At 31.9% G+C, this 16776-nt stretch overlaps 1 protein-coding gene across 10 annotated transcripts in view; it reads right to left on the bottom strand.

Annotated features, from left to right (window-relative positions):
• LOC134725934 (hepatocyte growth factor receptor-like) overlaps positions 1–16776 on the bottom strand; it is a 50868-nt gene that overhangs the window by 17045 nt on the left and 17047 nt on the right. For 9 of the 10 annotated variants that reach the window (XR_010108614.1, XM_063590245.1, XM_063590235.1 and 6 more), the window contains exons 2-7: positions 13769–14988; positions 7439–7648; positions 6618–6758; positions 6035–6196; positions 3396–3538; positions 340–472 (exon numbers count right to left, since the gene is read on the bottom strand). Coding sequence is in view for 9 of the 10 variants with exons in the window: in XM_063590245.1 (XP_063446315.1) it covers positions 340–472; positions 3396–3538; positions 6035–6196; positions 6618–6758; positions 7439–7648; positions 13769–14920 (1941 nt within the window). In the remaining variant the exon portion in view is untranslated. Of the gene's footprint in view, positions 1–339; positions 473–3395; positions 3539–6034; positions 6197–6617; positions 6759–7438; positions 7649–13768; positions 14989–16620; positions 16730–16776 lie in introns of those variants that run through there. The other variant, XM_063590275.1, reaches the window with a different exon arrangement.

Genomic DNA, 16776 nt, shown 5'->3' with positions numbered 1-16776 from the left:
CAACTGATCAATGCCATAAGGTTGATAACCAATCAAATGTAAGCAGGGAGTCAACTGATCACTGGCATAAGGTTCATGCCAAATTAAATGAAAGCAGGCAGTTACGTCAACTGATCGCTGGCATGAGTCTAATACCAAATCAAAGGCAAGCAGGCAGTGAACTGATCACTTGCATAAGGTTAATTCCCAATTACATGTAAGCAAATAGTCAATGGATTTCTGCTGTAACAATAATCTAATAACCTTTACCCAGCAACAGCAACTTAAAAATCATATATAATATAACTATGTAAAAAAAAAGTAGATGTAAGAAAACAACTTTGATACCAGATATATTACCTTATAAGAGAATATAAAATCAGGGGATGTGTATTCTCCATTTATCTGATAAGGTGTGTTGTTGCTATCATTCACTATAACCTTGATCTGTCCTTCACCTTCAACAGTCATCTTCTCAGTAACACATGTAATTCTGAATTCACAAAGTACTATTTATAGTGAACAAATAAAAAAAAACCAGGGCTACATTATAAAAAAACAACTGAATTGATTACAAGTGATAACTTAGTGATTAGTATTTATAGCTGATGAGAGCATGAAACCAAAACAAATTTCTTATATTAATTAATCATTTTGATATGCTTGACTAAGCTCACACTCTAGTTCTACAAACAAGACAACATAACAAATGTGGTTAACTTACATACTATTTTATTACCACATACTGAAAATTGTTAGAAAAATAATAATTCATGTTCTCAAATGAATACTGTAAAGGATCTTTTGAGTCTATGTTAAACTAAACCACAAAGTGTTTATATCTAAAAGGCAGCTCACATCAATAGATATAAACAATTCACCAAAGTTTTATGCAAATTGGTTAAAGTGTTTTTTAGTTAATGTCTGACATGTTGATGACGGACAGACAGATGGACAATGGTTTACCATTAAACATCCCGTAAACAGGCATATAAAAATTTATCATATTAATTTCAATGGAAAAGAATATAAGAATTTCATACACTTTTTTGCTTTAATCACGACTTTAAAACTGAATTGACCATCATAAAATCAAATGTAACTATAGTAGCTATATATGGTCCGAGAACACAATTAATTCGTAGTGCATTTCTTTTAGAACATAAATGAAAATTAAAAAAATCCCACCTGCGCTTTCTCAATGAAATTTTTACAGTGTGTTGTACTACTTTTGGGACAAATTATATCAAAAATATAGAAAACTTCATCGCCTCTAACTCAAAATATGGATAATTTTGTGTTTAGAGTGTCTTGAAATCTTTTGACAGCTTCCGAAGTGCTAATTTTTAACCTTTTTCAGCTGGACCAAATCACTACTTTCCTGTAAAATTCTGGACCCAAATTTTTTTACAGTGTAGTTTCAACCCCCTACTTACAATTTGAGGCATTAAACATGGAGAAATAAATTTGGACGGGGTATACAAATTATTGGCAAGTAACCCACTGTTAACACTAGGGACTATATTCGTGAACAACGAAAATCAAGGGACGACAATTGTGGTCTCGGACCTAATAGGATAGAAAGAGTTGACAAATCTTAAAAAAACTTGGTATGACTAGAGCTTAATAAATTATAACACTGCTTGCAAAGTTTCATAACAATAGGATATATATTATAGACAATGTGCTAAATTCTATACTCATCTTTGCGTGTTAAATTTTGACGTTAAAATTGAATAATTTCAACTATCAACATTTTGGGATTTGAAAATTAAAATATTGCAAAAAAATACTTTTTAGATGCCCTAATATATCATTTATTATGTACTAAAAGCAATAGAGTACTCATTTGATTTATCAGACTTAGCATAATTATTCAAAAGTCAAATTTATATCAGCCTGGGCCTAAAAATTGAGGTTTTTCAATGAAAGGGGGCCTTACATGAAGATGTAATATTTTCCAGCAATTTTAAATTTGTGAAACTTTTTGGTTATAAATAATCCTTACATATGTATTAAATGTACTTTAAATGGAAAGAAAAGTCACAAATAACATATCATATTATTTTAAAAGGGTCTTAAGCCAAGTAAGACTGGAAAGAAATAAGGGTCAATTTTGGCCGTGCCACATATCTACATTAAAAAATGCATATTGAGGCTATAAGAAATAAAAAATTGTGTCTTTTTATCATTTCTATACTCATGTGACATGATACAACAAATCTGAGCCCAAAAAGGCTCTTGCAATTAACTTTTCTTACAGACAGTATGGTCTGATACAAAGATTTTTGCCTTTTTAATGAAAAACTTGAATGCAATTTTAGTCTCAACAGGCTTATATCTAAACCACTTGCTATCCTACAGAAGAAAAGAAAGATATTATGTGAGATGGAACAGGTACAATAGACATTGTAAAGTGCTTTTGATACAAATTTAGTGAGGTCTTTATTGTGGACTTCAAATTTTATGTACCAAGAACCCCACTTTTGACTTCATCCAAACAGGGCGTTAGACAAGGGTCATTTATACAACACATTTTGTACATATTGTCTGAGATAATGTTCTTTTCTGTAGATTCTGAGTTCATAAACAAGTAAAAGAACTAGATAAAGGCATATAAACACAAGTATTGACACATGAAAACCTGTCAGATAAAAAGTCAGGATGCCATGTATGCATCATTATTGAAAAAGCCTTAAAATGCCTATTTTGACCATAAAATGCTAAAATTGGTCATTTTTGCAGAAATTCTATAAAATAAAAGTTTAAATCCTTTAGTTTCATGCTATTTGACAAATTGAAACCATCAAATCATTTAGGGAAGTTGCCAAAGTACAGATTCTATATTTACAGACTTCACCTCTTAGGTCCGAGAACACAATTAATTCGTAGTGCATTTCTTTTAGAAGATAAATGAAAATTTAAAAAATCCCACCTGCGCTTTCTCAATGAAATTTTTACAGTGTGTTGTACTACTTTTGGGACAAATTATATCAAAAATATAGAAAACTTCATCGCCTCTAACTCAAAATATGGACAATTTTGTGTTTAGAGTGTCTTGAAATCTTTTGACAGCTTCCGAAGTGCTAATTTTTAACCTTTTTCAGCTGGACCAAATCACTACTTTCCTGTAAAATTCTGGACCCAAATTTTTTTACAGTGTAGTTTCAACCCCCTACTTACAATTTGAGGCATTAAACATGGAGAAATAAATTTGGACGGGGTATACAAATTATTGGCAAGTAACCCACTGTTAACACTAGGGACTATATTCGTGAACAACGAAAATCAAGGGACGACAATTGTGGTCTCGGACCATATAGAGGTGGGACTCTAATAAAGTATGTGTTTGTTTGTTTGTTTTATGCTGCAAAGCTTTACTTCCCTCTAGTTTTTGTCAATGTCTTAAAACTTACTTTGTTGATGTTATAAATGTTGTTGTAAAACAGTTATTTTTTCCAATAGTTATTTCCCTAAAATCAGGAGACATTGTACCAAAATTTTGTCCTTCCAAAGTCAGCAGAGTTCCACCATTAGTAGGTCCAGACATGGGGGAAATCTGAGAGAAAAAAGTATAGATATATTTATATGGCATACATATACAAGAAAAAATATACATAGCAGACTCAAAGTGAATAGATTATAATGCAGCATATATTTGTAACAATTTATTTGTAGTCAAAAAAATACAATATATATTTACCTTTATACTGCACTCTTTCTATTTGAGCAGTCAAAATGCATTGACCGTATATTTCTATGTCATATTCAGTCACTGACCTGATATCACTTTTCCTCATGAATATTTAGCTAGAAATTGTCGAAATTATATTTAATTATTCATACGACCTCCTCAACCTGTTCTTGTTTCCAATGTAAACAACGATGCATTTAACGACTCAAACTTGTTTCTTTAACAATTTTTGGGAAAACATATTTCACTTAGTAATATTTTTGGTTTGCAACCTATAAATCATTATGTTTTATGTTTATTGTTGATATTTTAGTCTGTAAACAAACAAGTTCGTCCACCAATGATTGCGGTTTGCAACAGGTAATAATGATGTACATTTCATCGTGTTGTATATTTCTCGTCTGTGTGATATGAGGTCTTTTTAAAGGAGGATTTTTCCCTATATTTAAATCAAATAAATAACATTAACACACTTAACAACAATTGAAAATGTTTCTATCAGGAGCCTCAGGAAAGGTAAAAGTTAGAGCGCTACTATCAAAATTTCATACAGTGTATCCATTTTATATTCCTATCTATTCGTCATATTTGGTTTGTCTCTTCATGTTTCACTTTTTGACATATACTCTACACATCTTTTGGTTCATAATTTTTTCAAATTCAATCTGAACTTAATTTTGCTGTTAGGCACACTTGTTGCCACAACAGTCATAACCTTGATGGTATACACCATTACAGTGCTTAAAATTTAAAGATTCTTATTTGATCCCTAAGTGTAATGAGAAGAAATCAGATTTTTTATTACTAATCAATTACAGCTCTTCAGGGTAAAAAAAAAACACTCTAAGAGGTCATATTTTCTTACTTTAGTTATAATGGGAGGACAACTCTGTCATGACCATCCAGAGCTACAAGTTTGTTGTGAAGTACATTTGTTTCCACACCAGCCACAACTTAGAGGATCAACACCAACACACTGTTCACATATTGTATGTACTTACCATAGTTATAATGGGAGGACAACTCTGTCCTGACCATCCAGAGCTACAAGTTTTTTGTGAGGTACACTTGTTTCCACACCAACCATAACATAGAGGGTCAACACCAACACACTGTTCACATGTTGTATGTACTTACCATAGTTATAATGGGAGGACAACTCTGTCCTGACCATCCAGAGCTACAAGTTTTTTGTGAGGTACACTTGTTTCCACACCAACCACAACCTAGAGGGTCAACACCAACACACTGTTCACATGTTGTATGTACTTACCATAGTTATAATGGGAGGACAACTCTGTCCTGACCATCCAGAGCTACAAGTTTTTTGTGAGGTACACTTGTTTCCACACCAACCACAACCTAGAGGGTCAACACCAACACACTGTTCACATGTTGTATGTACTTACCATATTTATAATGGGAGGACAACTCTGTCCTGACCATCCGGAGCTACAAGTTTTTTGTGAGGTACACTTGTTTCCACACCAACCACAACCTAGAGGGTCAACACCAACACACTGTTCACATGTTGTATGTACTTACCATAGTTATAATGGGAGGACAACTCTGTTCTGACCATCCAAAGCTACAAGTTTGTTGTGAAGTACATTTATTTCCACACCAACCACAACCTAGAGGGTCAACACCAACACACTGTTCACATGTTGTATGTACTTACCATAGTTATAATGGGAGGACAACTCTGTCCTGACCATCCAGAGCTACAAGTTTTTTGTGAAGTACATGTATTTCCACACCAACCACAACCTAGAGGGTCAACACCAACACACTGTTCACATGTTGTATGTACTTACCATAGTTATAATGGGAGGACAACTCTGTCCTGACCATCCAGAGCTACAAGTTTTTTGTGAGGTACACTTGTTTCCACACCAACCACAACCTAGAGGGTCAACACCAACACACTGTTCACATGTTGTATGTACTTACCATAGTTATAATGGGAGGACAACTCTGTCCTGACCATCCAGAGCTACAAGTTTGTTGTGAAGTACATTTATTTCCACACCAACCACAACCTAGAGGGTCAACACCAACACACTGTTCACAGGTTGTATGTACTTACCATAGTTATAATTGGAGGACAACTCTGTCCTGACCATCCAGAGCTACAAGTTTTTTGTGAGGTACACTTGTTTCCACACCAACCACAACCTAGAGGGTCAACACCAACACACTGTTCACATGTTGTATGTACTTACCATAGTTATAATGGGAGGACAACTCTGTCCTGACCATCCAGAGCTACAAGTTTTTTGTGAGGTACACTTGTTTCCACACCAACCACAACCTAGAGGGTCAACACCAACACACTGTTCACATGTTGTATGTACTTACCATAGTTATAATGGGAGGACAACTCTGTCCTGACCATCCAGAGCTACAAGTTTTTTGTGAAGTACATTTATTTCCACACCAACCACAACCTAGAGGGTCAACACCAACACACTGTTCACAGGTTGTATGTACTTCACATGCATCTAATGGAAACTTTATCACCTGTAATTATCATAACAGTAAATGTGATATACTAATTGGCATTCAATAGCATGAAGAGATGAATTTTATCTATGGATCTGTGGCAATTTGTCCACACTCATTATTGGCATCTGCACCAAACCTTTAGGCTTTAACAAATTTTCATGACTTTGTTCCTGAGAGACCATTGAGATTATAAATAAAGATGGATTCCTGCTTTAATAAAAAAAAAAAATTTTTTTTAACATGGTACCTACATGTATTAAACCCTGACAAGGGTTGCTAAGCAATACCTGTGTTTAATCAAAAGTTATAAGACTAATACAGTTAAAAATTCCAAAACAACTATCAGTATACAACAGTGCTCTTATTTGACCCTTTTTACATGAATGCACTCTTGCTCATTTATCTACATTGAGCTTTTAAAGACTACAGTATTTACCTGAGTATTTGACAATAAATAAACACTGGTCCCAGAAGAATCAGTCTGTGCCCCAGGCTCAATCTTAACTTTTCTGTCCTTTGTTATATCGTATGTCATGTATGGAGATGGAAGGCTTGCTGCTGGTTTCTTCACTAAAACCTTGGTAAAGATGAATAATGAACATTAAATATTTCATAAAATAATCAATTCATTACAGATTCTTCCATTTGATAATATAAAAAAAAAGATGTGGTATGATTGCCAATGAGACAACTATCCAGTATCCACAAAAGACCAAAATGACACAAACATTAACAATTATAGGTCACCGTACGGCCAGGTCATTTCTTTAACTCAGAAAATAGTTTTAGGAAGATAAAATGATATTGATATATTGAAAAAGCATACTGATAAGGACAAAGCCTTAAAAGTATAATTAAAACAATAAATCATTTTAAAAATCGAAGAGTTCTCTCAACAAATACAACCAAAAGTATCCAATTAGGAGGTTACACAGTCTACATACAAATATATATGTTTAAACTTTCTTTGTCTTTTTCTAATAACAATCTTGTTTTCTAATTACAAAAACAAATATTTTTTAAATGGGTACTTTATAAATCAAACGCAGAGGGAAAAGAGTCAAATTTATTTGTGAATGATTTTATTGAAATATTCATATAATTTTAGGTTTTGACAATCAAAGAAGGGGTACATGTAGTACACCTCCGCGCCTTCTCCCACACTCCCCAGGATCTGCCACTTAATACTATTTTTCATGCTGACTCATACAATGAATTCTATCTCTACATTAAGAAATGATGCTTTGAGATAAATACCTTCATGAGATAACCTTCATCTGTACCTAGTACTGCTACATTCTCTTTATTCTGGTGTATTACATTTACAGAAGACAAGATAGACTTTGCCTCATGGTAAATAGCTGAAGATGTCAGCGTTTGTTGGCGTCTTTGGTCTAAATTGGTACTTTCCTGAATACCAAACAAATTCTTTTTTCCTCCACAAAAGTTTTTCAGATCTTGTCCAGTCTAAATAATTCAAGAATTGATAATATAATTACAAGTTACTAAGTCATTATAGTTAGTCAATTTAAAAAAAGATTTGTAGTAAAACATGATTTATTTTAGACCTTCCATTCTTAATTTTGTCAAAAAGTGTACTGTACATAGTTTTTTGGGCAATAACTGTGTCCTCTTCTTGCTGATTTGTGACTTTATTCATATTAGTCAGACTTCTTGTAGAAAATTCTTGAGAAAATGAAAAGTAGCTATTTTTATGCCCCACCTACGACAGTGGAGGGCCATTATGTTTTCTGGTCTGTGCGTCCCTTCGTTCGTCCGACCGTGTGTCCGTTCATCCAGTTTCAGGTTAAAGTTTTTGGTCAAGTTAGTTTTTGATGAAGCTGAAGTCCAATCAACTTGAAACTTAGTACACTTGTTGCTGATGATATGATCTTTCTAATTTTAAAGCCAAATCAGACTTTGACCCCAATTTCACAGTCCACTGAACATAGAAAATCAAGTGGGAGTTTCAGGTTAAAGTTTTTGGTAAAGGAAGTTTTTGATGAAGTCCAATCAACTTGAAACTTAGCACACATGTTCCCTTTGATATGATCTTTCTTATTTTAATGCAAATTAGAGTTTTGACCCCCCTTTTTAATGGTCCACTAAACATAGAAAATTTTAGTGCCTGAGTGGGGCATCCATGTACTATGAACACATTCTTGTTTTCATTTAACCTCCACTATCAAGATGATTTTAATGAATTTGTTAAAAGCATCAAACCTGATAAACTATGGAGTAATATCTCACAGTTGATAAAATGTTACATCTTCTATTATGATTTTCTGGACAGAGGGCTCAGCTTCAGGGAAGTAATTTAACCAAAGGCTCCTTATGGTTTAACTTACAAAAGTTTAAATCTTTCCATCATTTCCATTGAAATTTTTATAGACACCATCATAATTTTGTTGACCGTTATGTTTTCACAGATACCACTACTACGTCATAATTGTGGTAGCCACAGTCGTAACTACACTTAAATATAAGTGAATTAATCTGATTTACAAGTCTTGATTAGCACAACAATGTCACTAATAGAACAGGACCAGCCTACCCTCCAATAAATGTCACCTAGCTCACCCACCCTCCCCTAGTTTTAGTGGGGTAACTGTTGTTCAATTCTCAGTTTACTTTGTTGTGGTTTGTACATGTAGACTGATGAATCTTTTCATCATTTATATGTTTGGCCATGCTTAATACATGTACAAAATGTATGTTAATTTTTAATTTTATATACTGTAAATTCAGAAATTATTGTGAGGTTTTTACTATTGCAAAAAATGCAACAGAGTTGTAAACGCAATAATTTAATTTGAAAGATTTTAAATGAGTTGATAAGGATTTTTCTCAAAATTGTAAAAATTAAAATCACATGTAGAGTGGGGCGCTCATATTCGCCGTGGACACAATTCATCTATACAGAAATTTATTTGATAAATATTGTTTAAAGCTGCAGTTATTTGGTTTTAAATAGATATGCAAAAACAGCGAATATGTGTCCCCTGTTGACAAAAAATCAGGAAATTTCAAACACCCTTTAATCACACTTTTCAGACATTTTCAAGCTAGGAATAATTTGCATTTGAAGTTATCTTCATATAAAAATATCAGTATACTCCAAAAACATAAAGACCTGAACATAAACTGAAGAAAACATTGAAAGATATGGCGAAAATGAGCACCCCACTCTAAGTCTAAAATGACAAAATCACAATGATAAATGCACACAATAATTTCTGAATTTGCAGTAGTACAGGGTTTTCACTAAGACAAGTCCATAATTTTTTAAAACTGGTTGGTCCAAAGATGCATCAAGAATGTAAAATGTTGTATCACATATGAAGCCATGTACATGTACATACAATAGACAATATAGACAATATTTTATTCGCACAAACACATTTACATTAAATGGTTATGGCATACAAAATTAAGACAATAAACTTACAATAGTTAAATTGATTACAATTATATTAGAGTGACAGTGGTATTCACAGCAAAGAAGAAAAAAGGCTATAAATATCAACAGTTAACACATTATTAATGTTCATGAACAATTGAAAAAAGAACACAAACAAAAATTAGGTTGGCATTGCATATTAAAAGAAATACAAGTTATGCAGATGTTCTTAATAAAAGACAATCATTAATATACTTTATGGTGATTTTTATAATGACTGGTAGACTGCTATTTAAAAGTACAGTCAAATGCTTAAGTGTTATAGTGGACTGCAATTTAATAAAATTGAAATTAAGATTTTTATTAATATTTTGTATATAGGTATCCCTTAATGATGTATAGCATGGACAGATTGAGAAGAAATGGTATTCATCCTCAATTTCTTGTCTGTTACAGGATAAGCAAATGCGTTTACTTCTTTCAATGTTGGTATAACGCCCTCTTTCAATTGCTAGGGAATGTGCACTTAGTTTAAATTTACTGAAAACTGATCGGTCAGTTTTGAGTTTACATATATCAATATCTAATTCTTTTAGTATGACAAAAGAAATTTAATTTTTCACATTTATTGATAGCACAATTCATAATTTGATAAGCCTGGTCATAGATTCTTTGTTGGATACTATTTATGTGATATTTTAAATTAAAAGTATCAAAAGTGAGATGACCAAAACCTAATTTATTTAACCAGTCTTTTACAATGTTAACCCATTTACTTGTTTTCTCTACATTATTATATATTTTATGGACTAAAGTGTTAGGCGAGTTTACAATATGGTTTAGAAATTTTATAGCTGAAAGCTGAATTTTAAAGTACAAAGGGATTCTGTTTGTCTCAGTTAAACAGGCTACATTTGTTGTTTTGCACTGTACACCTAAAATTTCTTTAATAAATTTAATATGTAAATGTTCAAATGGATCTGAATCTTTGAACACTTGGCTTACACCCCAAACTTCACTTCCATAAAGAGTTATTGGAACTACTAAAGTATCAAATAATTTTTCAAGCATACTGCAGGAATTATCTAAAGAGACTGTTTTTTTAATTTTAAACCAAGCCTTTCTCCCTTTTTCCATAAGATTTTTTTTTGAATGACTTAAACTTCCTGAATAATTTATAGTTATTCCAAGGTAACAAATAGATTTAACAGTCTCAAGATGTTCTTTTTCTACTTTAAAATAATTACAGTGAGATTTTCCATTAGAATTGAATATTATAATTTTTGATTTTTGTTTGTTAACATCAAGTTTCCATAGGGAACAAAATTTAGTTAACTCATTTAGTGCATTTTGTAGCCCTTCTTGGGTTTCAGATAATAAAATAATGTCATCTGCATATAATAATGATGTTAATTTAACATCTCCTATAATAATTGGTTGAGTGTTTGCATGATCAAGGTCATTTACAAGGCCATTTATATAAATATTAAACAAAGTGGGGCTAAGTACATCCCCTTGTTTTACTCCATAATTTGATATAAATTCATGGCTCATACCATTTTGAAATTTAATTCTGCATTTGTTGTCATTAAACATTGATTGGATGACATTAAAAAGCTTGCCTGGAAGTCTGTTTTGGAGTAGAATGTAGAATAAACCCTCCCTCCAGACAGTATCAAAGGCTTTTCGCAGATCTATAAATGCTGCAAAAATTTTCTATTTTTTAGTTTTATATTTGTCTACAATAGACTTTAATGAGAAGATATGATCTGCTGTTCTAGCTTTTTCTTTGAAGCCAATCTGATTTTCACTTATCAAATTATTAGTGTTAATAAACTTCATTAATATAGTCTAGTGTGTATAATTTTATTGAATAATTTTCCCAAATTAGAAGTCAATGAGATACCTCTATAATTAGAGGGGTCAGATTTTTTTCCCTTTTTATGAATTAAAGTAATCAAACTTTTGTTCCATAATTTTGGGAAGCTGCCTTTCATAAATACTAGGTTGAAAAGTTTTAATAGGGGTTCTAATAATACTGGCATACCGCATTTAATCATTTCATTAGAAATTAAGTCTTCATCTGATGATTTACCATTTTTAAGTGTTTTAACTGCATTTAAAATTTCAGCTGGCTGGATTTGTTTATTAAATTCGTTGTCAGAGTTGCATGAATTTAGTGTCTTTTTTAAGGCTGTTAATTTTTCAATAATTATGTCATGGAATTTATTGTTTTGGATGTTAGAAGTACTGTTCATTTTTTTAAAGTAGTTTATAAATAATTCTTGATCAAAATGGTTTTCCTCTTTTATTTCTGAAAGAGAACTTAATTTGTTAAGTAAATTCCAAAATGTCTTTGGGTCTTTTTTCATATTTAGTGAAATTTGGTCACAGATTTGACTCTTGTAATTTCTTTCTTCTTGTTTACACCTTCTTCGAAATTTAGATTTGAATGAGTAAAATGATTTTCTATAGGATCCGTTGTCTGGAAACGTATTTACAAGCAAACAGTACATTTTAACTGTAGTATGGAGGTCATGACAAGAGTCTGAGAACCATGGTTTTTTGCTTTTCTTAATAGGCCTATTCATGATTTTCTTTTGAACAAATTTAGTTGATAAAAGTGCTGTATCACACAAAATAGCGTTGAATTTTTCAACAGCTGAATTAGAATCAATCTGTTTATTATTTACAAATTCATCTAGTCTTTGTTTTACATGTGAGTTTTGAATGTTTGTAGTATAACAATCCATTGCATTGTTATCCCAAAAAAAATTACCAGGGAGAGGATCTAATTTTGTCTCTATAGTTTTACATTTTTGAAAGCAAGTAAGTAAAGAGCAACTGATAGGACAGTGATCTGATATTGGAGTAAAATCACTAACTTTAAAGTTTCCAATGCATTGTAATATAATCAATCAAATCAAATAATTTTATTGGTGTAAATTCCTATACAGAAATGATACCAGCCGACATTTACAAAATACAGATACACATACAAAAATAAACAAACAAAAAAAAAAAAAAAAAAAACATATTTTCTCAATGATAAGAGATATATAGATTCTTACACTGCAACAAGTGTATTACGATATTTCTCCACTCGAGACAGTTAAATTTTATTATTTAAAGCGCGAGGCTTGCCGAGCCCTTTAAATAATAAAATTTAACTGTCGAGAGTGGAGAAATATCGTAATACACGAGTTATAGTGTCGGAATCTCTTTCTCTAATGCCTTTTATCGTTCTTTTTCAAAGATTTTCATAAAATTGTGCTCTTTATATACGACGTCATCAGGCAAGGTCGCCTTTTTTCATGACGTCACAATAGAAAAATTGAGAAGAAAACAAAACATTTTGACGTCATAATCAAATTTCGACTAATCATTTGCCGAGAACAGATTTTTCACTAGTGAGGAGAAATACTTTTCTCACACCGGTCAGGAAATGTGAAAATAGCACAAAAATTAGAGAAACATATTTTACTGAAACTAAACTTATCTTGTTCACACATATTAGCAAAAGATGGAACTATATCACTTAAATTACAAAAGAGTACATTTCTATTAATTTCTAGTGCTTAACATTGAATGAGGAAATGGAACTCATCTTCAATTCCATCGTTACAAATTGGACAAATTCTCTGTTCTAAAGGTGTTCTAGTATATCTACCAACATATTAGAAGACACATGTATATTATCATTTAAAGCATAAGTTTAAAAATAATCTAAATCTAATGTCTTTTCCATACTCTATTTTGTAATGAAGACTGAAATAATATATTATGTAGCAAATTGCTACTAGCAATAAAATTTCTCATAATTAATTTCACTGTTGGACTTGTCATGGCCATAAAGTGGGTCTCATTAGGGTCTTAGTGTGACACAGGATTGGCTGATTTTTTTAAGCGTGGCACATGAAAGTGGATTAATTAATGGAAAATGGGAAAATGAAGTCTGGTGGGACACGGGAAATTGCATGTGCTATTATGGCAACAAGAAGCAGGATACAGGATTCTCACTAAACAATAAGCCTGATCCCAATTAGACCCTCCCAATAAGACCCCCACAAATGATGAATCTCTAGACCTGTCTTCAAAATTTCTTAGTGAGAATCCTGAGTTCTGCCTTTATTTAATTTTGAAGTAAAGAAAGTAGTTGTTGATAGGTATTAGCTATCCATACTTACATCTCTTGCACATGCTCTTGCCTCTGTCAGACTTTTACCAACAAACCAAGCAACCTCATTCCCAATTCCACTGGTAAAACAGTCTTGTAGTAACTTTTCAAATAGCTCTGTAATTTTGTTAAACTCAAAAGTACACATAACTGACCCTTGGCTCCTATCAGGAGAAGGATTAAGTTCATCTTGTTTTCCAAAAGTAATGTATAAAAACTTTTCAAATGGCAAATATCCATAATCTGAAAGTTTTGCACTGGTTGCTATTTGATATTTTTTGTCTCCATGGGTACACTCAATTGGGAGTTCTGTATAGGAAGAATATTTTTCATCATCTTGGCAAATTCTTATAATTTTTGTTACAAATCTATTGTTCTCAGCTTCAAATGCTGTTGGATCATTCATCTGAACTGAGATGAAATATGTGTAGCCACTATTTTCAAATCCATAGATATAGTAAGAACGAAAATTATACTGAAGTGATGGTTTAACATTCATAAATGAAGAGGATGTAAGAGAATTTAGAAAATAATCTATATTCCATGTGTTCGAGGAAGAGTTTATCTCTCGACTTGAAATCATTGCTGGTGTAAACTGTAAGGACTGATTGGCAGTCCCCATGGCAACATAGAGTAATTGATTGTCAGGATTTTCTTTTTGCAACACACTATGAGTTGACCCAAAAAAGGCATAAGAATTTGAGTAAGAACTACCACTAACACTGCCTACAATATTATTGGTTGCTTTCATTGGATTCAATGTTTTGTTCATTGCCCCAATATCACTTAATGAGTATGCCGTACATAAGCCATGGTTTGCTGTACCACAAGCTAAAATGTAATTATTTGGTTCATTGATAGCCAGAACATGTATTTTATTATCAGTTAAATCTCTTTGATAGGTACATGGCACAGGCAGTGGGTAACACTTTGAATTGTCCAAAATTGGTCCGACAGTCACTTCACTAATGATGGATAAATTACTATCAAGTTGAAGAAGAATATTGTTTCCGCCAACATATAAATATCCTGATTTTTTATCAATTGTAATTTTTCCGAGAGGTCCATTATCCTGATTGACATTGTATGACTGGAATAAACCCGTAACAACTAGAAATGAGCAAAAAAGTTGTAAAACTACTGTAATCAGATTTTCAAACATGGCTGGAACTATAAGGTCTTGACATCAGAAACAGCAGTTTGAATCTACATGATGGTTACGTGTGATACCTGTAATTAAAATAACGATTTATTATCTACATGTAAGCTAAGTATAATAAGAAAAATAACAAAATACCAAACTCTGAGGAAAAATTTAAATGAGAAAGTCCCAACAAAAAGGCAAAATGAAAAGCTCAAACACATCATACGATTCAGTTGAAAATCACTATAGCAACCTGGTGTTGACTTTGACACATGGCTGTTGCTAATATTTTAATATTGTTATACCCACATCAGTTTATAACCCTGTCATTTATAAACCTATTGGATAAATAAAATAAATGTCAGTGAAACACCAACTGTCACATGCATCCAAAAGTTGGGATGCATAATTACACCTCCATGTTTTGGTTGGAATAGTGTGATAAAAACTGATGCATTGTGTAGGTTAAGGGGGCTCTCTTTTTTTTTTTTAAATATAGGATTTCGCTTTTTTTTCTATAAATTAACTTTATCCTTTTATACTTTATAGAAAATTAAAATAAAAATTTGGGGTCACCGTTCATTTAAGCTTGGCCAAAACAAATTGATTTTTTTTGTTGATTTTTGTACCATAGCATTAAGTAACAACTAATAGTGAAATATACATAATTTGTAAAGAAAAAAAAATGTGAAAAAATGTTTGCAGAATTTTTTGTACCCTTGAGCCTCCTTAAGCTCTATTATTTCTGCAAGTTAGTGTGGTTCATAACACTACAAGGGAGATGACTTAGTAAATATTAGCAGAATGTTTTAATCACATTCTATTATTAAGAAAATTTATGTTAAGCTTCTCAGAGTCACCCTAACTGAATTGTATTTTACATACATGTACTGTTGTTAAAGCAGTCAAGATTATATTACATACTCCAACAAATATAAAAAAAGAAGATGTGGTATGATTGCCAATGAGGCAACTGTCCACAAGAGACCAAAATGACACAGACATTAACAACTATAGGTCAGTGTACGGTCTTAAACAATGAGCAAGGCCCATACCACATAGTCAGCTATAAAAGGCCCCGATATGACAATGTAAAACTATTCAAACGAGAAAACAAACGGCCTTATCTAAATAAATAAATGAACGAAAAACAAATATATGTTACACAAAAACAAACGACAACCACCTAATTACAGGCTCCTGACTTGGGACAAGCACATACATAAATAATGTGGCTTGATTTTGAAAACATGCTGTAATGATTTGTTGATATTTTCAAGACAGTTGTATCTAAGACTCCATAACATTTTTAAAATGATAGAATTGGTTCGTCAACTCCTGTTTTTAAATGGAAGCACAGCCAATTAAAACTAACTGCAAATTACTCTTTGAAAAAATAATGTATAAAACAGATGTAAATTTCATATCAATTGACATAATTTAAATAATTAAAATTAAAAAAAATTGTTTTAATAAAAATCCAATGCATTTCCAGTTTATAGAACCATCTGATTATGTCCCTTTAATATTCATATGCATATCTCCCTTTCTGCAGATATTACCAATGAAGATGCTTATCAATTTTTTGTCTGTACCAGATGCTACTGCCTAAATTTAGTACATTTCTCTTTCAAACTATAATCAAATTTAAAGTTTAAGTTTGATTGTAATAAATTTTGAAATTTCAAAAAAATCTAAATAATTTAAAATTTACTTACAAATGGGGAAAAAAATATTTTCTTTTCTTTACTCTTCAGCTCTTGTAATTATGATTATGTCACAGTTTATCATAAGACATTCCTTTACGTACATGTCAAGGGGTTCAAGTGTCTCGTCACACTGAATCGGAAGCTTAACAATTATCCTTTTATTTA

The sequence above is a fragment of the Mytilus trossulus genome, chromosome 1 (genome assembly GCF_036588685.1).
Source record: "Mytilus trossulus isolate FHL-02 chromosome 1, PNRI_Mtr1.1.1.hap1, whole genome shotgun sequence".
NCBI classification, from domain to species: domain Eukaryota; kingdom Metazoa; phylum Mollusca; class Bivalvia; order Mytilida; family Mytilidae; genus Mytilus; species Mytilus trossulus.
Note: the sequence above shows the minus strand (reverse complement) of the source record. Positions and strands in the feature narration are given on the sequence as shown.